This window comes from Lepisosteus oculatus, chromosome 1 (assembly GCF_040954835.1).
Source record: "Lepisosteus oculatus isolate fLepOcu1 chromosome 1, fLepOcu1.hap2, whole genome shotgun sequence".
Classification (NCBI taxonomy): Eukaryota; Metazoa; Chordata; class Actinopteri; order Semionotiformes; family Lepisosteidae; genus Lepisosteus; species Lepisosteus oculatus.
In genome coordinates, this window is record NC_090696.1 from 35,338,013 (window position 1) to 35,362,229 (window position 24,217).

The following is a 24,217-nucleotide window of genomic DNA, read 5'->3' on the forward strand; positions in this document are numbered from 1 at the left end:
GCAAATATTTACATTTCATGACAAAAAGCAGTGACTGAGGCCTCTTGTACGGCAGTTTTTTTCTTCCACAGAGTTTGATCAACAGCTTTTTTAATGAATCTCTGGTGTGTGATTGTCAGTGAGGTTTATAGGTTGCCAAAAAAGCCTTACTTCATTTCAGTTACCTTCTCAGGTGTCCCACTAAACCTGAGTCGGTATCAGATGACTTGACAGGTCATAATCAGCAAACAGTAACCGCAGGTGCTGCTTGCCAGTTGTACCTAGAAGTGCCAAATTTAAAGCTGTGAAGCCACTTGCACTTTACAAATCACTTTTAACCTATAAACCTTTATATGTTATGCCTATAAAAAAACTATATATGCAAAGCAATACAAGACTATTATTATAATATACTTGAATGTTTTTAGGTGTTTTTATTGTAGTTCATAAAATGTGCAAACCTCCTTTGTTGTTTGGCAGGATCATGCATGAGCTGCTTTTGTCCCAGGAGAATTCTAAAACCAGTTATGAGATAAAAAACAAACTTTCACAATGGACAGCCAAATAATACACCACACAAATGATGAGCTCCAGAATCTCAAAGTTAAAAAACGGCCTCATCTGACCTTGATTGGAATAAAGTATAATTTGGTGTGAACAAATCCTCAAATTATATTCAGTATATCTTGTTAAATAATGCCAATCATGTTCAACGTACATATTTAATAATGCAGTTTGTGATCACGCATATACATAGCTCTGTGAAGTTCAAGTCCGTTGCTACATTTTTAAAATCAAAGTTCAACTGGATTAAAAAGCAAATCAGTAGTTGCACAGATTTTCTCCAGAAAACACTTCAAGTTCTGCCAAAACAAAGTTTTGTGATGAGTCTTTAAATCTGTTGGGCTTTTTCTCCAAGTGTAAACAGCTTCACTGTAATTCAATTCTGACTTTCCCTGAAAACTGTAACAGATGATCTCTTTGCCAGCTCTGATAAGCTTGCGTGGATACTACAGATCATTCATAAATCAGTTAGTCACAGGACTCCCACTATCAACCAACACCTGACCTGTCTTGCCAGGGCATTTTCACAGCTTTGCCACTCCAAAGGGTTTCTCAGGCCTCTCATGATGACTTCATCCGAGAAGCTGTAATGTAAAACATGCTGTATTTCATAGCAAATTTCACCCTGCATTTAAAACTGCTGGCAGATATTCCTTGGGAGATAAACAATGTGCTGTGCTGTTGCTTCACCTGAGTGGGATTCAGTTACGGATAGTAAGCTGGGGCAACAAAGAATTCTTTTTTTATATAAAAAAAGAAGGTTAAGACCTTCACAAAACAAAATCTTCTCTCGGTCTTTGTATTAAAGGTAAGCAGGCATTCACAAACTGGAAACCTTGCTGTATACCAGCTGCTTTTGGCAGAATGAAGTCATCTTGGCAGCAGCACTGTTCTAAATCTCTGAATAATTGCTGGAGTTTGTGGAAGATTTAAAGTTCCACTTTACTCGGCTGAAGCAGTGTTCTGGTGTCTAATTTCTTTCTTCCTTTATCTTTCTCGGTTTCTTTCTCTTTCTTTCTTTAAAGCTTGTGGAAAGCTGAGCAGACAGCATTCCAAATAAATCACATTTGTCAAGGAAAGACTTGTAGGGAACTCAGTTCACACAATCCTTAAGTCCATTATAAACAAAATCAAAATATTTACTACACTGGGATGGCTAATTAAAGTCCTAACACAGAACCTACATGTCACAGAATGAGCCTATTGAGTGGATAATCACTGCCTTTCAGTAAGTCATGCCTATGTTTTATTTAGTGTGCCGTACAATAGCACAGACTACCCTGAGATCAAAATAAAAATGTATAATACGATTTAAATGTGTAATAAGATTTGGTCAACTTATTACAGTTTTTTTCTTGATATATTTTCTAGTTTTATAATGAATGAGTCTTTACTTGTTTACTTTCTACAGTATGTGATTTGTCTTTTGAGTTCACCACATGCACAAATCTTGAATGTTAAATATTTGTTCAGAAAAAAAGGTTTTTCCTTTGTTAAATGAAAAATAAGATATCAGATTTTTTGTCTTTATTTTTGAAGACTTTCCCATTATATAACTTGAGAAGCTTCAACAAGTTTCTAAAATACATCAGAATTGTGAACAGAATGAACTCAAAGAATTTTAGCCAGGAATAATTTTGAGCCATTAGTGCAAGTTAACATGAGCACAAAACAAAGCATTCATTATGGGGAAAATACTTCCCCTCTCTTCAATTATTTTTCTTTGTTTTTGCCATTCAAATCAGATGGGTGATACGTGAAGAAAAGCACATTTATATTACTCAACCATTCTCTGCTTCTCTCTCAAATTAAACTCTTCAGCCATTTTCTCCATTAAGAGCTGCCAGAATCTCAGGACTTGAAACAAAATGAATGTCTGCTTATTTATGCTATTTGAGGTAGTGAATGCCCTTTTCTAATTAAAAATTAAATGTTCTTGTTCCTTTTGTTGTACTAGGTAAGTCAGTTGAGAGCAACTTCTCATTTACTATGATGAATTGGCAACTCTAAACAGCAGGGTATTTACTACAGACATCTGAGTGAAGTACCTTACTCAAGGGTACAAGAGAAACATCCCATACATTAATTCAACACATCGATCCTACAGAACTCTGCAATGCAGCCACAAATATCATAATGTTGGGTTTGTGGGGACTTCAGTACCATTATATTCCTCGTATTTTATGTGCAGCAATGAAATAAACCGTTCACAGCAGACTACATCAACATCTATTCGGAAGTAGTTATGTGGCTGAACCATTCTATACAGCAGAGAATAGTAAGTACAATACATTGTTTTGTAATGTTGACACTGAGGGGCTTTCCACTTGAAATATAATAATCAAACAGAAGCCTATGGCATGAGTTAAAAAGCATAGTTAGTTCAGATACAGACTGACAGCAACATGTCAACAAAAAATGCACCATCAGTCTCTTTTCAAGACCTGTGCCTTGACAGCTTGTTGATACTAAACCACTGAGGTGTCCACAAAACTAAACAAAGTATCATCTTGGTGGAGAGAAGTCAAAACATGCAAGATGATTCAGAACAGAATCTAATCCAGACGGTCACATTGATGAGTTACATCATCTTCCAGGACCAAGGTTCACAGTGTTCACAAGTTTTACAGCGCACCACAAGATAAATATCTTCTCTGGGACAGCTCAAACCCTCTGGGGGATAAGATCAATTAGGCAGCAATTAATTAAGATAATTGCCAGAGCCTTAATGATAGGGTTCAGACAGCTGACAGGGAATCCATGAAAAGGCAAGCAACTATTTTTTTAAGTTTATGCATTTCAAATACTTCACACATGTCACACATTTAAATAAAGCATTCAAAACTTTCAGAAGGCAAGTTGAAAATCTAAAACAAGAAGTGCTTCCTGTCAAGATTTTTAAACTTATTTTTTCTTAATGCTTACTATTATGTAGGGTCTTATTCCTTTATTACAGTTTTAACATGTTGGAGTTGAAAAATAAACTTTTGATATTATAACTACACAGTGATATTATAAAAAAATGTCATAAATAGTACCTGTGAGTAAAATGATTTTAAAAAAAATGTTACAGTGTAATCTATAGATAGATTTAAGATAGTGGTATTAATTGGAAGTTAAATAATACATTCAATACAATATAACATCTCTTGGTTAGGGAATAAAACCAAGTGAGGCCACATAACTTTTTGACTTTCATTTGCTTGCTTGTTCAGTCCAACTCCAGGAATACTCTACTCATTTTGTCCTTTAAAAAGAGAGGGAAAGTGTGAGGTTCTATTTTGTTCAGTATCGGTGAACAATGGAGTACTTTCTTAGCTGGCAATACAGCATAGTTTTATCTTCCTAGGTTATCCCCATATTCTGGATTCAGAGGAAGCATAAATTGAAGAAACAAACACCTCTCAGAAACGTCACATAAATCATGTTTAGACCTTCTATATTTGTCCCCTTATATAACTTGAGTTGCCCTAGGGTATAGTAACTCCCCAGTTTAAAACCAGAAATCCTGTTAATTTAAGATAAAGTATCCATACATTACTCTACAAACATTTCATTTGTACAAACCCTACTCAGAAGAGCTTAATGGAGTTTTCTAGCTGTTCACATACCACAACAAAAAGGAAAGCTGTTGAACAAACAATAAAAGGGATCCTGTATCTTTTTTCACCACAATGAGCCTCTGACTCCTTCTGTTGTGCTGACGGTCCTCTTTTGCCATTACTGGTAAAACCTTTAACCTAAGGTCAACACATTCCACATCACATCTGGAGCTTGCACTGCTCTGTCCCTAGTCAGTCATCACATTTCCATATTTAAAGTTGTTCTCAAATCAAAATCTTTCTCTCTCAAACATGGGGAAACCCAACATTTTTTAAATAAAAAAGTTATTTTTTCCAAGTAATTCATTCAGCATTATTTCTCTTACAAGTAACAGATTATCTCAGTTGTACTTCTGTTTGCAGTGCTTCACCTCCTATTATGCACTGGGACACCAACAGGATACAATGGATCCAAGAATAGTGGAACATTCTGGCTTACCCACAAATCACCAGTCCCTAATAGAGGGTTCTCATTGGGTAGAACCAAGAAATCTCTGACCAATTAAAAGTCAGTGTGCAATACCGGGGATATACTATGAGATTAACAGGAGGTAAAAAGGTTTGATATGATCCTGATCAAGGTAAACAATGTGTGCTGTTTCAACTGCTAAACTTGCATGGCATTTAAATTCACATTCCAAACTAGCAAACTTGAGTCAATTATTTCTCCAAAGTGAAGCAAACTATGTTGCATAGTTTTCTACTCTTTTATTTTCATCACAGGACAGTCTTAAAAACATAGAACTGAAGTACTACTCTGAAAGGGCCTACAATTATATTTCTGAAGCATTTTTCAACTGAGAAACTTAAGCACATGCTTTTGTAAAAGGAAAAGCAAACTCCTAATATCACAAAATCAAAAAGAAACATTTGAACTGCTCAAGCTCCAAGAAAGGCACGTACAAAAGTTTGACACTTTACAACTCCATTGTATTGTTCTCTTATCAGGAGAAATCAGTTACAGTTTGCAAACTGTGTGGTGGTAAATGTTTCATGAATACGGCCCTTGGAGTTAATGTAAATTTGATTGAAGGGCGCTGCAGTCTAATCTGAAGCCGTGTTTATTTTGTCAACCTGTGGTTTAATCCAAATTCCAGCCACAAGTTAAATTTGTTTATTTTGTCTTGAAAGAACTTACCCAGTCTTTCTTTTTTGTTTTGTTTTTGCACACGGGAATAAAGCGCAGGTTAACAGAATCAAATACACCATCAAGAGCATTTAACGTTCTACACTGTGTGTCGGACTCTTTTTCATGGGAAATTAGAATGAAGCTATTTAATGGCACTGTCCTTCAACTGCTCTACCTTTGAAATGTTAAAAGTCGCAGGCTTACCAATCACGATTAGCGTATAGTTGATGTTGACGCTGCCAAAGCCATTGGTGGCTTTGCAGACAAATGTTCCGGCATCTTCTGCCTCTACTTCTTTGATCTTGAGGCCTTGGCGAAGGATGCGGAACCTCATCCAGCCACTGTGGATGTTCCGGCCATCTTTGGTCCACATGATCAGAGGCGGAGGATCACCTTCCACGGGGCACAGAAGCTTCATGGTCCGGCCTATTCTCACCGTCTGGCGGTGAATGATCTTTTCTGCAATTCGAGGTGGACCTAAAGGCAAAGAGTTATATCATTCATTTCTTGTCAGTGGCAATGCCAAAACATATAATTCTGCAAATGCTCACAAATCAACATGTTTAAGGGTCTTTTAGTCTGAAGGATGCTTGGCTGCATGGGTTACCCCGCCAATTTGTCAAAAGCGAGTAAACTCACTTCTTTTAGGGAAATGCGTAGATGTGATCCCTGGACTCGTGTAGTACTAGCAATCAAATGAGACATGAATGGCCTTCTCTTGTCTATCTGCAACCTTTCTAATGTTATTACATGCACATCAACTAGCATCACTGTTTTTCAAAACAGTAAAGTTTCACATGCAGACTTCACTTATACAAGCACATACATGTAGAGTTACGTCAAAAAACAAAACGGTATTCCGCATTTTTTGTTATGTCCAAAATCAAAGCCACGGGAAACTCCGCAACCTTTCTTCAGTAAATAGGAAATGAATGCTGTTGAAAAGTATAAAAATATGAAAACAAATGCCTGGAATGAACTTCCTTTCTAGGGCTATGCAGTTTCCATTTACAACAAAAAAGGAGAAAAGGTCTGTCAACGTAGCCACATGTTGTATAGGAATGAGCAAGCTGGGCCTATCTGAGAAACATCTCTGCTAGAGAGGGCACAAAGAAATGAACCTCCAGGCAGAGTAATTATTCTTCTTCGGTTGCATTGATGCAAGCCATCTGGGCCAGCGTTTACACACTGCAGATTCTCCCAGTAATGAGCCATCATTAGACCGCCTTCGCTCCTCCCTGATTATAAAGCTGAGCCAAGGGGCCCCCAAATAAATAAGACCTAAGCATGACAGTGCTACTTAAGAAATACATAACTGTGGCAAAGTCAAAGGATCCCAGTTTGGAAACAAATGGGTAAAAATTAAGTAAAAGAGTTTTTTTCTTGACTTGCTTTTTCTGAATTAAAATTCTTCCCACTGAATGGGATGCACAAAAGGATTTCAAGATGCTGATTTTCTTGTTTTTGTTTTCTTGTTTAGGAAAAGGAGCCCAGTAGCGACAAGAACCTGGTTTAAGAAAAGCAAAGTGAAAATGTTTGTTACCGGCCGGGGAAAATTTCACTGATATTGTCTTAAATAGAATTTGTCTTCAGTCAGGAAAAGATACAAAAAAGGTTCATGTAGGGGTCTTTTCAACTTTAACTCTCCTCCATAATGTCAATCAGACAGCTGGCTAACCACAGCATGGGAAAACCAAATGCTTTAGGGTTGTTTCCGTGTACTGGACTGAAAGCCACACTTGTTTAAAACTTGAAACTGTAGCAAAGCACACATTAGCCAAGCACCAGATATTAATGAATACTGAGTTAACTGTTCTCTGTCTTATATAAAAGGATCACTAAGCCATAAAAAAGCAAGGTCAACCCAGCTGGCAATATGGAAGCAAGCACTACTGGGATGAGGAGGGGCTACTTACTTCATTTATCACACCATTGTTTCGATTACACAGAGGTGCTGAAACTACTTTGGAATAATTGGACCAGCCGCAAAAAATATCTCCATACCAACTTTTCTGTGTGAAGGAGATCAAAGAAAAAAAAATAGTGTTCACAGCTATGAGAGGAAAAAAATGCTTTTAATTGCCAAAATTTCAGATCCGCTTAACTTCCTCTTGACGTTGGCCAGAAAACTGCTGGACACCTTTGAGGCAGGAACTTCGCAACTGTTAGAACTCAGTACAGAACATAGAATACAATCATCGTGCCACGGGGAAGGAATTCACTATTAAGAGGAACGAATCAGTTCCACTAGTGGCAATAACCTTCTTTTTACCTTCAGCGTGATCCAATTATCACTAAAAAGTCTGCTGCTTCTATATAATCTGTGTGTTATATGCATATTGATATGGTTTTTATTTTAAAATAAGGTACCCTGGGACAGCTCCCTGAAATTATTGTCGGGGAAGGTTAGCTCCCTCTGAAGCCAAATTCAGAGAACACATCCCACGTCTGTGAGCTATTTTAACGCTAAATCATTACAGTGACAATGATGATGATTGTTATTACCACCATCATTATTTTCTACCGCTAAATTAATTCATTGTGGGGATTGTTGGCACACTCCCAAACAGTGCATGGAGTAGTAGGGTTGTGTGTCAAAAAAAACTGGAAATACACTGTGCAGTGAAATGGAGGGTTAAAGTGAGCGATTTGGTGAAGAGGTAATCAAGAAAAGAGAGAGCGTGCAGGGGGTTTGGGGAAAGAGACGGGGAGCCAATCTCCTCAAATTCTTTTTGCTCCTTATCATCTGCTTCCTCTCTGAAATGAATAGCTTGAACATCTAAGTGGTGATTTGGGACCCGAGCTGCTTCATTTACTGTTACATATGTGCAGTCAAATTCCAAAGTGTATCTCACTGGATAATTCCTGTTGAACTGACTCACACACACATTTACATTCAAATTCTACACATATGGCAAACACCCTCACTGTACTCTAACCTTTGAGACCCATTCCCTAGGTAGAGTTCAAAGAGAACTTTATTAACACATTAAATATAATTACAAAAAGGAAATTCCAAGGAAGGTCAAACATCCTGGACAGTATTTGGAAGAGAAAGTAATTTATAGTATCCTTATACATCATAAACTTTACACAGATGTAAAATATAAAAAAGGGAAAAAAAGATACTTTTAAAGAGGCCTGGGGGTGATCTATTCATTATTTTAATGGTAAACATGTTAGCCTGTCAAAATATTTAATAGGTACTCTGAAAGTAGAACAGTAGCAAACTGGCAGGCATCTCTGAAGAGGTTCACATGGCTAGGAAGTGCATACTATCTTCTAAAAATTAAGTTGTTATGGTAACAAAGTATTTTTAATTGGGTTTAGCAGAATATTAGATATGAACTTGCCTATTATTCCCTTAGTTTAAGTGTATTAGGCATAGTCCTGTTTCCTCTCCAGAACAAGAAACAGAACTCCTGAACAGACACTTTTACAGACTATCCTGGACTGGTCAGACTGGTGGACCCAAGACACATTTTGCAAGAGGCAGACAGTTTAATCAGCAATTAGCTTCTGCACTTCCCCTTCAGACGGGCAATTCTATGAGAGAGAACAAGCAGGAAATTGTAAGTGTCATTGTTTATGTCTGCGGAGAAACTGTAACCGCTACACTTGACTGTGAGCCATTTTTCTCTTTGGCTCAGTTGATACTGCAAAGTTTCATTGCATCTCTTTTGTTTTCTTTGGTGGACGTTACAGTACTTCCAAAACTAAAAAAAGAGCACATAAATATTCCTAGGCTCCACTCAGTGATATACCTATGCCAACAGCTCTTTATTTAAAGACTAATTACAGCTTTCAGCTGTCTCACATTCTTGGAACTTTCCTATTTTGGAGATACTGTTCAATACAACCTACTAACATCACTTAAGGATACACAGAATTCTGGCTTTAACGTTACAACGGACATGGAGAAAGACATAAAAGGACAACTATGTGACTGCTCACATACTGAATAATATGTGCTCCCTTTAAAGGGTGTGCCATCAAAAATGCTCTTCACTTTAAATACACAGTTCAAAAACGGATATGACCAATGTTCTACACAATTATCAACAAGCATATCATTCACCTTGAAGAAGAAAATGTAATTACTTAAATATAAGAACATATATAGCTCCTTTAACTTGTCCATATAAAGCATGCCACTAGCCTGTCCTGTTTGTGGTCTGGTGCTCGCAAATGCAATATTCTAAATGAGGTTTTAGTAGTGCATTATAGCTGCCGTGATATGCCCAAACACTCTGTTTTGCGTCAGTATATTGTCCTTCTGATCCCACCAGAAATGGCAGTGCAGTGAGCTCTCTGGTCCACAGTTCCCTTGTTAAAATACTCCTTGATTACTCTTTGTCATTTATATAAAGTGTCAAAATAAATCAAAGCATTAACACAGATATTGTTCCAGCATTTCCATTTTCTTTCATTCTTAAGTCCCAAATATACAGTAAATAGAAATACTCCTCTCTTTCATTGAGACTTTGCCTTTAAAAATGTGATTGAAATCGCAGTCGTGCACTTAAAGTAGAATATCTGATGGCCAGGCTTCTCGTGATAATTTACGGTTCTCTTACATTGAACCCTCCTTGAGCTCATTTAAAAAAGGCTCCTGGAACAGACCTGGGCCTTGTCGTCCTCCCTCCTCTTATATAAATCCGCAACCTGACAGCCGTGTATGTAATACCCTGGCGTATTCAAGATATCAGAGACAGAGGGATCAAAACAGGGGCCCAAGCTTTCAAAACATGCTTTACAGCCTTTACCGTGTGGATAAACCCAACTTAAGCAGGTCCCAGAATCTGAAAAACAGCACGAGAGAGTTTAATAGGTCATTAGGGTTTTTTTGTCTTTTTTTACTGCTCTCTTGCTAAGTAGAGGAATGTGACGCTGTGGAGACGGAAAGTGTTTTCAGCAAGATTTTTGAGCAGGGGGCTGGTGGGTTTACTGCAGGGACTTTTTAAGTTGCTAACTGTTTTGTTCATTAAACCTTTAAGTACATTGCCTTCTGTCGCAGGAGTCTGCGTGATTCTGGAAAATAGTCTTAAAGCTGTAATATCCTATTCACAGGCTTCCAGGTTAAGCAAAGCAGGCACACTTCATGCTTAAAAATGACACATTCAGGAATTCAGGAAATTGACATACTGTACCAGTCAGGGACCCATTTAAACCATAAAAATCCAAGCACTGACTTTATCGATTCAACAAATTCAAGGTCTGACCCTCTTTCACCAGGGAAAAATATGCCCACCACCCCACACTTTAAAATGGAGGGCGGTGACAAAACCCTAACTAAATCCACTCACCCACACTATACTTTATGGCTATATTAGCGCCTATGTGCCATCAACTATAAACCATTAAAAAAATCTTCTCTCAATAAAACAATTAATAGCAAAACATCAGCTTCAAACTCCACCAAAGACCAGAGTGCTTGACACACATTAAAGGACTGTGTTATCCAAACATTTCTGTCCACCAACTTCAAGATGTTGCTATAGCCTGGCATCAAATCATAGAAGTAATTCCACCGTGCTCCATTTCAAATAGTTTTCTCATTACTTCTTGGCCATGTAAGCAGACAAGTAGAACTGTACTGTAGATATCTACAGATTTATTTTTATTTTTATATTAAAAAGGGACTGTAAAGGGGTATTGTTCTGATTATTTCAAACAGTCTGTCAGATCTGCCTGTGCTCACTGAATGATGATTGTTTATTTAATTGTACTTTCATTCTGAAATGACTACTTTTTGGTTTGCTTCATAGCAGTGAAAGAAGCAATCCTACAAAGATGTGTCTAAATTAATATTAAAAAGAAATATAATGAAAATAAAAAATATAAATACTTGATACTGACATTTCAATATATCTCAGACATAGAATATACAACAGCTGGAAAAAAATCCACATCACACACTCGCACAACTAGTGATTGCACTGGTATGACAAAAATAATTTGTGATGTTCTGTGGAGACAATTTAATGTTTTGATTAAATGATTGCTTAAATAGGTGGACCTTTAGTGCCTATAAGAAACTCTGGAACTTCAGAACTGTCATAAAAATACACAGCCTTTAATGTGAGATCTTCATGCCATCTCAAGAGCACAGCTAAGTCTCCGGTCTCAAAATACCTGTGAAACGCAGCACTGGCTAGATTACCTTTTGTCAGCATCTGTGATTCTCTGCTATTTCGCTTCTGCTTTATTAATCTGTCTGATATGTATGGCCTCTCTATGGCCTTTCTTCCCAGAGGTTTGACTGCTGCTGCCAGGTTTCGTGGCACGGCTATCTCTCTGTCTTCATAACCACCTCCTGCCCATCCAGGTCCATGCCCTTGTTCCCTCTGGACTGGAATAGAGCAGATGTCTCCTAGCTCACATATGCCGTCTTAAACTCATTCAAAACTCTGTGGCTCAATTCCAGTTTGCTGTCTCTTCTCAAGCCCACATACTCTCCCTTGGAAGAAATAGATATCTTATTAGCAATAAGATATCTAGACTTATCAGAAACTGCACCCTCTCTGACTTCTATCACCTCCTCAAAACCTTCCTCGTCAGTTTGGACTTCTGGGTCTTACGTTATATACAGTAGCTATATTTGCCATTTCTGGGACTGTTTTGTTTTTTTTTATAGCTTAAAATATCATAGAGAATTCTAAACCTTCTGTTACACCATTTAAAAAAAATGTTACCAGGTTACTTTAAAAAAATGTTTTGAATGGAAGTCAGCTGGGATGAAGGTATCAGCTAAATTATTCTATCCATCCATCCATTTTCTAACTGCAGGTTCCAATTCAGAGTCATGGGGGAACTGGTTTATATCCCTGCATGCAACAGGCGCAAGGCAGGGTACACCCTGGACAGGACACTAGTCCATCTCAGTATACACAAAACCCAGACACACGCGCACACTCACGTCTGGGCCAATTTTCCCAGAAGCCAATTAACCTACCAGTATACTGTACTTTTGGACTATGAGAAGAAGCCGGAGCACCCGGAGGAAACTCACGTGAACACAGAGAGAACATACAAACTCCACACAGATAGCATCCCAGGTCTAGAATTGAACCAAGGGCCGAGGGCAAACTAACCAGTGTCCCCCAAGTCAACCATACAAATTCTTAACAATGATAAAATAAACAATAATGATAAAGTTTTGTATGCTTCCAGCAATACACTGGAATAAGGTTTGTTTGTTTTTTAAGATGGCATCTGTAACGTAAATAAATCAGAAAAAGGCAGAGTTGATTAAGCTGTGGAAGTGCTACATTTCCTAAGCTGCAGGTTCTGTGCATATTGCTTCTGAATAAGACAATATACTGTATACGCTAAACAGGGATGTCCCTTTTCAAATTTGATGCTAGCTTGAAGACAGACATGAGCCATCTGGTCTTTAGAGAATACGACTCTGAACTTCAACCACTGCCCTAAATGATAGAACTTGGCGATGAAACTGTGGAAGAAGCTGACACTTCCTGAGCTTTCTTGACCAGACCTTGGCTCATCTGCAAAAAATCTCCTTGCATTCATTCATCAGACAGAGAATTCCTTACTCAGAAGCAGTTTCTGTAACCAAATAAAATCAGATAGCAACTTATGGCAATAAAATAGACATTTATTATATTGGTACAGTTCAGTCCACTGAGGGGAGTAAAGAGTCTCGGAATGCTTTTGATTATGAACTCTTAAGTGGGGCCGAGCTTTGGTGTGTAAGCTTCATTTCAGCTTCCAATCTTAAGGAGGAACCCAGTCAAACCAAGATAGCAGAATTACAAATGGAATTTGTGAAACCTGAATAACGTATAATAAAAGTCTGGCCATAGTGAAAGAAAAATAGAACACACCTGCACATTTTCCACTGTAAAAGTCATATCAAGACTTCTGTTTTAATGACTCAGAGATCATTCCAGACAGTGGTAAGCATATTTAAGAAAGACCAGATATTTTCTTGGTGAGGTGTGAACAGATGACTCAGCTTTGGTTAGCTGCAACACAATTCCTATAACTTCATCAGTGTCCCCTAGTTTCTAAGACTAGCCACTAAGAATAAAAAAAACAACCATCTGCTCAATGTATTTTCTGTAATACAAATTCTGAAAAAATATTTTAGCAGTATTATCTTTTGTTGCTTGCCGGCTAGGCTCCGGCTTCCCGCAACACCGTATGGTATAAAGCGGTTTGTTAAATGACATGACATGACATTACCTTTTGTTAAGATGGTGCTTTAAATGATTTAAGTAAACAGATTTTAAAAAAATAACTACTAGACAGAGTAAATGTGAGAAGAGCCCCCCCCCAAAAAGAACTAAAACAAGTGGGGTACATGTTCCATTTGCAAGTGATCTTAAAATTGATAAATTGATTATATTGAATATCGATACACAGTAAATTGATGAGAAACACTTCTAAAAAAGCAAGAAAAAAGTTCAGCTACTTATGGGCTATCCCTTATTCTCTATTGAAAAAAGAGTGCTAAAACCCAGGGTAGAGAAACCAAAGACCAAGCTATGCACACATTTACTCTCAAAATCTTAAGAAAATCTTGCTCCTAGAGCACATTTTCTGCCTCCTGTCTTTATTTTGACTACCAAATTAAAGCCATATCTTAAAGATCATATTTAAAAACTGTAAAACACAACATCTCACTAGTTTTAAGCCCTTTCCTGCTTTTAATGAAGTTTCTGAGGAGACCAGGAAGAATAATACACCAAGGGCACTAAGCCGTTAATGACAGATTAAGAAAAAGGAATGATTAGAATTTACTAAAACACATAATACTGCCAGCAATTTTGGACCACACTGAAACTTATTTAATGGAGCAAGCAGAAAAACATTGCTGCACTAGCTGTGTTAAGAATAACATAGAACAAGACATGCTGAGATAGTGCCTACAGATTTTTTCAGAGTTTTAGTCTAGATTATTCCAATGTATTATTACCTGTATTGTTTACACTAAACACATTTCCCTTTAAAGGTATTTAAGTTAAATAATTATTACATAATTAAATAATTAAAATACATAATTCTGTAATAATTATTGACATACATTTGATATATTAGCAGGATCTAGATAATATGTTAAATTGAGAGATAACATGTAACCACATAAAGTATAAACTTATATTTTGCTTTATATACACAAAAAGATGGAATGCAAAGTGTTAAGACAGTTGTGCCTCTTGTAGCATTGATATTGGATGAGAGTTATTTAATATTCATACTGTCAACTAATTTGGATATCTGGGGTATGATTTTACATAGTATAAATAAATTCAAGGTTTCACTGGTGAAAGCAGAAATGATGTAGGCCCAGAGATATTAACATCCTAAGCTTTTAGCTTTTTGATTTTTGATATCCGTCGAGAAGCAAGGGATTCAAATATGATGGTTTGAATCTTTTCTGGACATTATAAGATACCATTCAATTACAAGACAGAGAACAATACTGCCTGTCTTTTTCCCCATTATGCTGAAGGGAAGCCAAGAAGCTAAAAGCAAATGTGTTTATAGACTCAGTATAACTCCATAAGAATGGACATTGAATTATGGCATACATTCAACAATAATCTACATAGAAGCCCTGAGTTTACTCCTGTAGTCAGCTCTGTTTTTAAAACTAGGGAGCACACGCATGGCTTTCCAGATCCTTAAGGCTACCACCGAATAGATCAATATGAAATTAACCAGTCTTGCCCCCTGACAAAACCCAAGGGGTTCGCCCTCAGTGAGATTTTAGAGAGTCAGAACTCTTGCACAGGTCTGTGCAGGTGCTTTGCTTGCCTGCAGATGCACACGTCAAAGTTAAGACCTTCCCTTAAATGGATCCCAATCTATAACTGGAAAAAATGCTCACTGTGGGCTCCGGGCACCTGCAACATACAGAAGCAGTTTCTAGGAACCCAGCAAAAATCCTAACTCCCTACTCTCTGCTGGAAACAGTAGTAGGTAAAAAGCGAGGGAGTTTCCCAAACATCCTCATCAATTGCTCTCAGCACATTACTTCGTTGTCAACTGTTTGAAAGAAACCTGTAATATAGTAATTCCAGTTACTTATTCATCATCGCAATATCTATGCAGGTATGAGGTCATGTTTTGAACTTCCACCAGCTCAAAAAGGTGTGGAGAGATCAGAAGCCACAGAGGCTGCCCACAGAGTTGCTGCATAACATACAGTATTGCCTCTCTGTGGTGATTACTACAGTGCACCAGGAGAGCATCTTCAGAAACTCTCAGTGTCCCTGGAACACACCTGATCACTCATGCAGGTAAGAAAGCATCATCACACAAGTACAGGGCTGTCCCTGTGAGAAAATTACATAGGCAGTGCCTATGAAAGCAAGGCCTAATGTCACACTACACTGCCAGGAAAGGGTGCTTTCACATTTGTCTAAACCTGTGAGTCCCAGCCATGCTACCAAAGACAAGAGTATATACTGTACAAAAGAAACAACCCCAAAATGTTCAAACTCTGACCCCAGAAGATTAAAAAATAGAAGAATGAGGCAGAAAAAAGGGTATTGTTTTGAAGAGCTTACAGTACCTTTTATCAAAGTGCCTACAGATCCTTTCAACTTGGATGAAAACTAATGTCTAAATCACAAGTCTCCATGCTTTCATGACAAGAACTCTTTCAGATTCTCACATTAAGGGACAACTTGCTGAAGTGTTCCACTGAAAGTATCCGTCCATCCTTTTTTTAACCACTTCATTCAATGCAGTGCTGCAGCCTATCCCAGCAAGCAACAGGTTCAAGGCAGGATACACCCCAGTCAGGACAGCAGTCAATCACAGGAGACACACAGACACCAACACACACACTCACACCAGGGGCAATTTTCCCAGAAGCCATTTACCATACCAGTATGCTTTTGGACTGTGGGAGAAAACTGAAGCACCCAGAGGAAACCCACAACAACCTAGGGAGAACATACAAACTCCACACAGATAGTACCGTAGGTCTGTAATTGAACCCAGAACCCCAGGACTGTGAGACTGTGAGGCAGGCATACTAACCACTGTGCTACCATGCCAACCTATATATTATATAAAAATTAAAAAGGTAACTCTAGATCTCTATCTGGAGGCCCACTAAAATCAGCTTATATTATACTGAAGTATAAAAAGGAAATTTCCTCCCTTAATGAACGAAAAAGGCTTTGAAGTTTCTTGGAGGCATTATGTGCGAAGAGTCACAGTAATCAAAACCAAGGTCAAATTGCTGACTTGAGATCTGAAAACTAACCCCCTCTCCCACCCCACACACTCCTTCCAAATCCCCCTTTTCAAGGACACGATTCCACTAACTTAGACATTTAAAAAATAATAAAGTTCAGTAAAAAAATGTTTTTTTTAATTTCTGGATTTTTAAATTATGGGTTATTGCACAAATAATGATGGTTACATAAATGAGAAAAGGAAGATTTATTGTATTCATATACTGTAGCACTTTCATCCCAAAGAATGGCAAAATATTTTAGATACAGTATATGAGAGGACCCTAGACCAAAACTGAACCTACATGACTTAAGATTATTACAGTGTCGCTGTTGAAATATTTGGAACCGCTTTTAAGTAGGCTTGCGGTCATTATGAAAACAACACAAGCAATCCAACTGAGCATTTTTCAGTTATATGGAATGAAATCATACCTCCACATATATACACATATTACAAGGAAAGCTTTTCACAGTCTTTGTAAGAGCACTCACTGGGAATTATGGGAATGAATATTAATTGGCTCCTGTAATGCAAAACAGCTGTCTTTGGCTGCTTACTTTCACTTAATACATGGAAATAAGCAGAATTAAGAGTCTCTTTAGACTGTTCCACCCTTTACAGGCAAGAGATAATTAATATTAATTTCAATTATATACAGTACATTTAGTTATATAGTTCAACAATAATTCTGTACTTCAGCAAGCATAATTAGAGACATCTTTTGTTCTCCTCTTTACTGAGTTTTCTTATGAGAATGGTTTCAGTACCAGAAAATATTTTAACATAAAAAAATATTTTCCAAGCATTTCTGCTCATATTAGTTGTATGGTTAGGTCTATACATCATTAGACATGCATAGACTCTTGCTTGGTTACAACTGAAGGCACATCCTAGTGGCCAATAAGCTTTGTTAGAGCAGGAGGGTTATCCGAACCTAAAACACTTGAAAGAAGACAGCCAAACCAAACATCCTGGCCTGAAGCAAAAAGACACTGAAAAAATCATTCCAGTGCCATTTATAAATGAACTACAAATAGAAAGCCACAGCAAGCAGCTAATTGAAGTATCACTGGAAAAAGTAATGACTCCGACAGAGAAAAATGTTGGCAAAAGCATTTATACTGTCATTCATTTCAGAAGTAAAATAAACATATCAGAGACTTGTATTTTTTTTTTACATTTACCTTTTTAGTATTTTATCTTTATTGGAATTAAGTTGCACTTAGTGTAATACAGAAATGATGTATGCAACAGATGCCCCCCTTTCTTTACACAGAATCATGACTGCACATAATAGATAAAAATATAAAAATAGCACCTAATACTCAACGATTTGCTTTTTTCAATTGCACAAGCGCAAACAATATGATTCACCACTGCAAATGGAAAGAGGAAAGAAACTGTGGCTTGTGATTATTCTCAGAAGTTAAACTGTTTTACTTCTTAATTTTCTACCAGTAGCATCAAAATACATGAGACGCTCCCTTGGGATACCAAGGGCTAAACCCACTTAGTAACACTATTATTAAGTGGACTTTGCTGAATAGGACTGTTCTAAAATATAAAATCCTGAGTGTAAAAGAATACAAGTTTTATTCTCACATCTTTAAAAGGTAAATGCTCTTTAACCTACAGTATGTGTGTTCTGAGTGCAAAGCTTAAATTGCAAGACCCGAATCGGAAAATCTTCGGCGACTACTGCTCGTTACCTTAAAATTGCTCATTCTGTGTACCTCTCTCCCCTGCGCATTCTCAAAGATGTCCTTTTGCCAAAAATACATATGTATTCTAAACACTGGCAAAAAGAAGTATATTCTATGGAAACCGGGCAATGTTTGAATAACCTAAAGTGAAACACAAGATGCAGTTAAAACAATGTTTGTGCAATTTATAGATTTTTTGGCACAGCTCAGCAAGACCAAAATGTTCAAACTGTTTATTTAAAGAGCTTAAAAGACATACATGTCTCAGCATTAGTGGGAAATAACAGAGGCACCTACTAAACTGCATGATGGATAATGTCGTGTCCCTAAGGGGAGTGGGAAGGCTGGGGTTCACAGTTACCTCCTCACACACCACACAGCCTTCTTATAAAGACCACCGTGCCACTCATCTGTAGCAGTATGTTTTTCTGTGAATTCTTCCTCATGCAGAGAAAAATAAAAGCTTTACGCACCATTTTAAAAAGGCGAAAGCAATATATCATTTCATTTAAGAATAAGTCTTTTAGGTTTTACACTCTTCAGTGAAAATCATGAAATGTGGACAGCCAGGTATGCCGACACGCCCCTCGAACGTTCCCATTGAGAAACACCCCCTGAGGTGACACTGCTGGAGTGATGACTGCACACCACCAACAAGGTGAAGACTCCTAATTTTCAGTGCTGTCAATAGGTCAATTGCTTACAATTCATAAACCATGGCAGTTAACATGCACCTCCAGGCGTCCACTTCCGACCTGACACGCGAGTGGGCGATGCTCCTGTTGGCCGATTCCTCTGCTGTTTAATTCCAAGGTAGGCGGAGGAAAAGGATCATAGGAATGCAAAACGGTCTTAAATGCATTGACAATATTATGGTGAATAAAAGAAATGCCACCGAAATGGAAGCTCTTGAGCTGCTAGCCAGTAATTAACCAAGGCAGTTTATTTTAAACATCCAACCTGCCGAGCCCACTCAAAGCATCTCCTAGGATATGAGACACATTATTTTGTCTTCTAATACCAAGTAATAGGAAGTAATGTCACCATGGTGGTCATCCTATTCTAACGTCGCTAATATGTGTTCTAGACAGGGTCGAACTCTGCACAGCTCCTCAAAAATAACAGAAGTTTCCTCCAGAAGTTTTATTGGGAATGAAGACCACTGCTTCTTTGCTTTAGATTATATTGTTTTATATACTGTTATCTGGTATTAAAATGTGGCTTCAAAATGTTTAGATAGATACAATAGAGAGTTACCTTTTCTCAAAAAAAAGATCTCCCCAGAAAAAACTTTAAAAAGGAGAATTACACACCACTTTCCCTTTATCAGCAGTTATCTCACCCCCCACCTCGAGTCACAACCTTTAACGTCTCTCAAGGAAGAAGGGCCCCACTCTGAGGTGTTTTGGGACCTTTTCTGTAAGAGCAGAAAGGGAAGTGGGTAGGGTTGCAGATCACATCACCTCAGAGGCCAGTCAGCAAATTCCTGAAGGTTTTAAAGTTCCTGTAGTTGTTATGGAGAGCTAGGGAATGCTGCGTGAGTTAAACAAAATAGAAAATGCGAAATAAAGAAAAAAATAAGCCTTTCTTTTCTTTGAACACCTGGGTGAGGTTAGAATGACAACATAAGAATTTCAAATCACTTTGATGCTCAAATTCAGAATAAATACCTCAGCAAAGATTTCTTTTTCTTGCTTGTTGAAAGACGACAGAATGGAGAACACCTGCAGTGTGACAGAAATCATCTGAGAAAGCGGTAGAAGACTTCAAAATTGTATTTCAGTAAACTTTTGAGAGTCAGGGAGGAAGTGACTTCAGCATTTCACTCAGAACTCAACTTTAATAGATGAGAATACTTGTGTAGTTTATTAAAACTTCAGCTGCTTATGTGGCACAATAGCCTATATTGTAGAATTTAGCCAGCAAACCTCCATACCGATATTGGTAAAAGTGGGATTGAAAAATTTAATTTAAAATATTTATGCAAAACAGTATTTTGTGCTGTTACATTTTCTTTTTCTTTCATGTCTCCTGATTCACAGTTAACCAAATGTTTTGTAATTGATGGAAATCACAGTATATTACCAAGTCACCACTGTTATTTAACTGAAAAACAGAAAAAAAAATCAAATTTAAAATCTAGGAAAATATAACCCCATAATGCACCTCTCTATTACCTGCTGTCTCTCACAGGGTTTTAAATTCATGTTCAGGAGAAGGTAAACCCTACACATCTTCTACCTATGCATAACCAGCAGATCCCTGGGTTGTTCCACTTTGTGTTTGCAGTGGTGACAAATTAGTTCAGCCTATTGACAGAATCTAATTTAATTACTTCTATCATTCCATCTTAATACCGGCAGTCTGAAATACTGAATTTATTTCAAACCACAGATAATAAATCCTGAGTTAATCAAGAGATGCAGTCAACATACAAATTTACGTGACTGAACTTGCTCTCAGAAATGACTTTGAAATATCTGTCGTATTGTATTAATTCATACTTTTTTTCTGCACGTCAGACACGCAGACATTATAAATATCATTACCACATTTTTCAAGGTGTTCATAACTACTAGTCGTGTGGAAAAGTTTTGGATACTTTTAGGATACCTTGTCTAGCCAGAAAAAAAAATAGAATGTTATGACAAGTCAAAATCCTAAATAAATTTGTTTCCATGGATGGTCATACTAACAAATTAAGCCAGTAATTTGGGCTGTAGTTTCATGCCAAAGAAAATACCATAAATGGGAAACAGGCTAAAGGTAAAAATCGTCCCAAGAACAACCTGAATTTAAAGTGAAAGGAAAAGTAAAAAAATAAAAATCTAAAGAACGAAACAAAATACTTGGTCTTTGACTTCAGGTTTTAAAGGAAAATAGGAAAGCTGAGGTGCAAGTCTTGACCGAAGAGTGTGTGAAAGGCCATTGCTTCCATTAACAGGATCAGCCATGGGAGCTATACATTTCAGTGGAAAGAGATAAAAATCCTTTCTATGTGAAGCACCCCACCAACTGCTAGCTAGACGGCACAGAGACAAATACAAATACAAGGAATAAAGAATGTGACTTTTTTCTTCCAGATTTCAGGTCTATCAGCCTGAGACTGCAACGCTATCAAATCCTCTCCTTTTTCTGCCTTCCAATCGATAGATAAAAAGTGAACAAGACAAAGGACAATGACTCTTTCTTCTCCTGTGTCTGATGAAAATTCAAGATCGAACCTGATTCACTGGGAAGGTCAGGGCAGACCAGGAAGTATGGCCTATCAGGTAACGCTAACATTTCCAGCCGTGCGGCAGTAGTCTCAAGTTGAAATGAGGAAAACAGGCAAATGAAAAACAGGAGAACACCTTCATTTGTCATTTGCCAATAATGAGAGGAAAAAGGAAAGTCTGAGGAGACTACAGTAATATTTTCTTGAAAAAATGCTACTGTCCTGCACACAATCCAAACTGAATTCTGGCATTTTGGAAACAAATCCAAACTTGAATACACGTTTAAGTAAAAAGACATCTTATTCAGAACTGCCAGCTTGCTCATTGTCTGTTTATCCCACTTATTTAATTAGATGTATACTGTTAAAGACGTATTTGCTTTTTTAAGTCTTTTAAAAGTTTTTAGGCTGATAAAACTGTTACAACCAATGTGCTTATTTCTGTTTTTTTAAACTATTCCCTTATATACCTGTATACTGTATATCACTCACAGTAGAATTCCTTTTTTGTATTTCATAGTACACTGACATTCATAAAAGTATACCTAACCTGTGTGCAAGCATCATACCATATTTCCAAATAGTGTTACTCTACTGCAACCTCTCCCTTAGAATTAAAGTGCAAGCCTAACCATGTGAAACACAGGGATTCCAAAAATCAAACCAATATTCCAGAAAGCGGAAAACACAGCCAATGGTACAGAAGCAACGTTCGTACAAACACGATTGCAAAAGAAACATTAAATCTATGTTGAAGTCTTTCTTAAGCCAACAAAAAAATAAGTCAAAAAAGGATTTTTGATAGTGCACTTTATTTAAAAAATTCCAAGCGAGACAGAGTTAATCATTCACGTAAAAAAAATGAAATGCGGACAAACTTTTAATCTTTAAAAAAAGACAGCAACATAAATGACAAAACATTGCTGCAGTCTTTAGAAAACTGATGTTGTCCTTTAAAATTTAAAGCCCTTTAATTTAAGGAAACATATGATGAATATGTTTGGATACTGTATATCTTGCAGAAGTCTAGCCTGTTTTTTTTTAAATCAAGTAGGAGGACAGCTCTTTTCCAAATCACCAAACTCAACTTGCTTTCTGTCTATACCCGTTAGCTTAGGTTGAGATGGATGACAAATTTTAATGGAAAACGCCTTCTTGGGGGTCTGTATAATCACTCAACCTACTGTACCTCTGGGAAAACCAGCAGAGCATGGAAAGAACAACAGTATCACACTGATGGCTTCATGTACTTGTTTAATGACGATAAAGAAGATAATGGAAGAAAATAAAACAGTCCGTTAGGAAAGCAGTTAATGTACTGCAGCCGACACAAATGTAAAATTCACCACCACTGTTTCCTTTAAAAGACGAATAACTGCAGCAGTACAGAAAACAAACACTGTAACCCAGTTAGGTGATGTTGGGTAAAGGCCACTGCAAGTTCTTACATAATGGCAGAGATGGGTTTCGAGAAGAGTAAAAACAGCACAGAACTGCAAAAGAAATCTTGCAAGAAGTAATGAGAGTGGAGTCCTAAATCAAAATATCCCATCTTATCATGTAAGTGTGTGCTTTCAGTGCACACAAGCACTGGCGTCTGACACGGGCATAAGTGAAGAGGTAATAAATAAAAACTGACTAAAAAAACATTAAACAATGAAACGGAAGATGACTACACTCTTGGAGTAATGTATCATGCTGTATGTATGCATATTCTTAAAATTTGCGGGCGGTGCTTCAGTACCTATTCATGAAAATGCAAAGTGTGGGTCCAAATAAAAAAAATCAATTAATTAACCGTTCATGGTGATGCTATTAGATTTGTTCTCCAACAGCAAAATGTGATGCATAATGTTAGAAGGAGGAATATAAGTGAGTCAGGGCAGATGCGAGATGGGCATGCAGATGAAGGCAACAGTTTATACTCCTGTGGCATAATCGCTTTCATACCTTAAGAAAATCCGAAGGCAAGGCAGACCCTACTGAGTGAGTCATTTTAAAAGGCAAACAACACTGATAAAGCTCAGGAAAACAGCTTTAATTAATTTTGTTGTTAAAGTTCAAAGTCTTTGAAAAGCCTTTTTTCTTGCACATTATGATAAATCCACCTTTGTTCTTTATAATGGCTCCAGAAGTAGAGATCCTACAGCCTCTTTCAAAAACAAAATAACATCAAAATATTTATAAACAGAATAAGAGTACCACCATAAACATTGTGGAAATGAATACATTTTACTTAAGAAGCTTTGACTCTAATGAGAGACACGGGCATAAATACTAATGCAGAACAAAAACAGCTGCTCCAGAAGGAAATAGTGTGTTAGAATCACTAGGAGCCAAACCACATATCCCATCACTAAGCCTCTCCGAGGACATATAAATGTTAGAAATAAATATACAAATGTTATCTTTTCTAATACATCTTCTTGGACCCAAAAGCTTTATGCGTGCAATCTACAGTATATACATTTCTTCTTCTTACTATAGATAGGTATTAAAAGTTTTAGATTTAACTTGGCAAACAACCCCTGTTTCAAAGATCTGTACTTCAAGTTTGAAACAGCTGCTCTTGAATTAGGTACCAAAGTGGCTTCTGAAAGGCCTGGAGAAAATTGTTGTTAAAGAAAACCAGCGTGACGCAGAAATGAACATAGGAAGACCTCTTCAATCTCTTCAACATAAATTTCCTCAAACTGATACAATTTACCACTGACATGTGAGTGAGCATTAAGAATTAAATAGGGATATTTAGAGCAGGCAGAAGAGCAAGAAAAGCATGCTACAATTAGTACTTTTTTCCAGT

General features: G+C 37.3%; 1 protein-coding gene across 1 annotated transcript in view; it reads right to left on the reverse strand.

Moving 5' to 3' along the window:
- The window catches only part of fgfrl1a (fibroblast growth factor receptor like 1a), a 116,440-nt gene that overhangs the window by 52,331 nt on the left and 39,892 nt on the right, over positions 1 to 24,217 (reverse strand). The window contains exon 3 of the mRNA XM_015345031.2: positions 5,479 to 5,751. Within this exon, the coding sequence (XP_015200517.1) occupies positions 5,479 to 5,751 (273 nt within the window). The remainder of the gene's footprint in view (positions 1 to 5,478; positions 5,752 to 24,217) is intronic.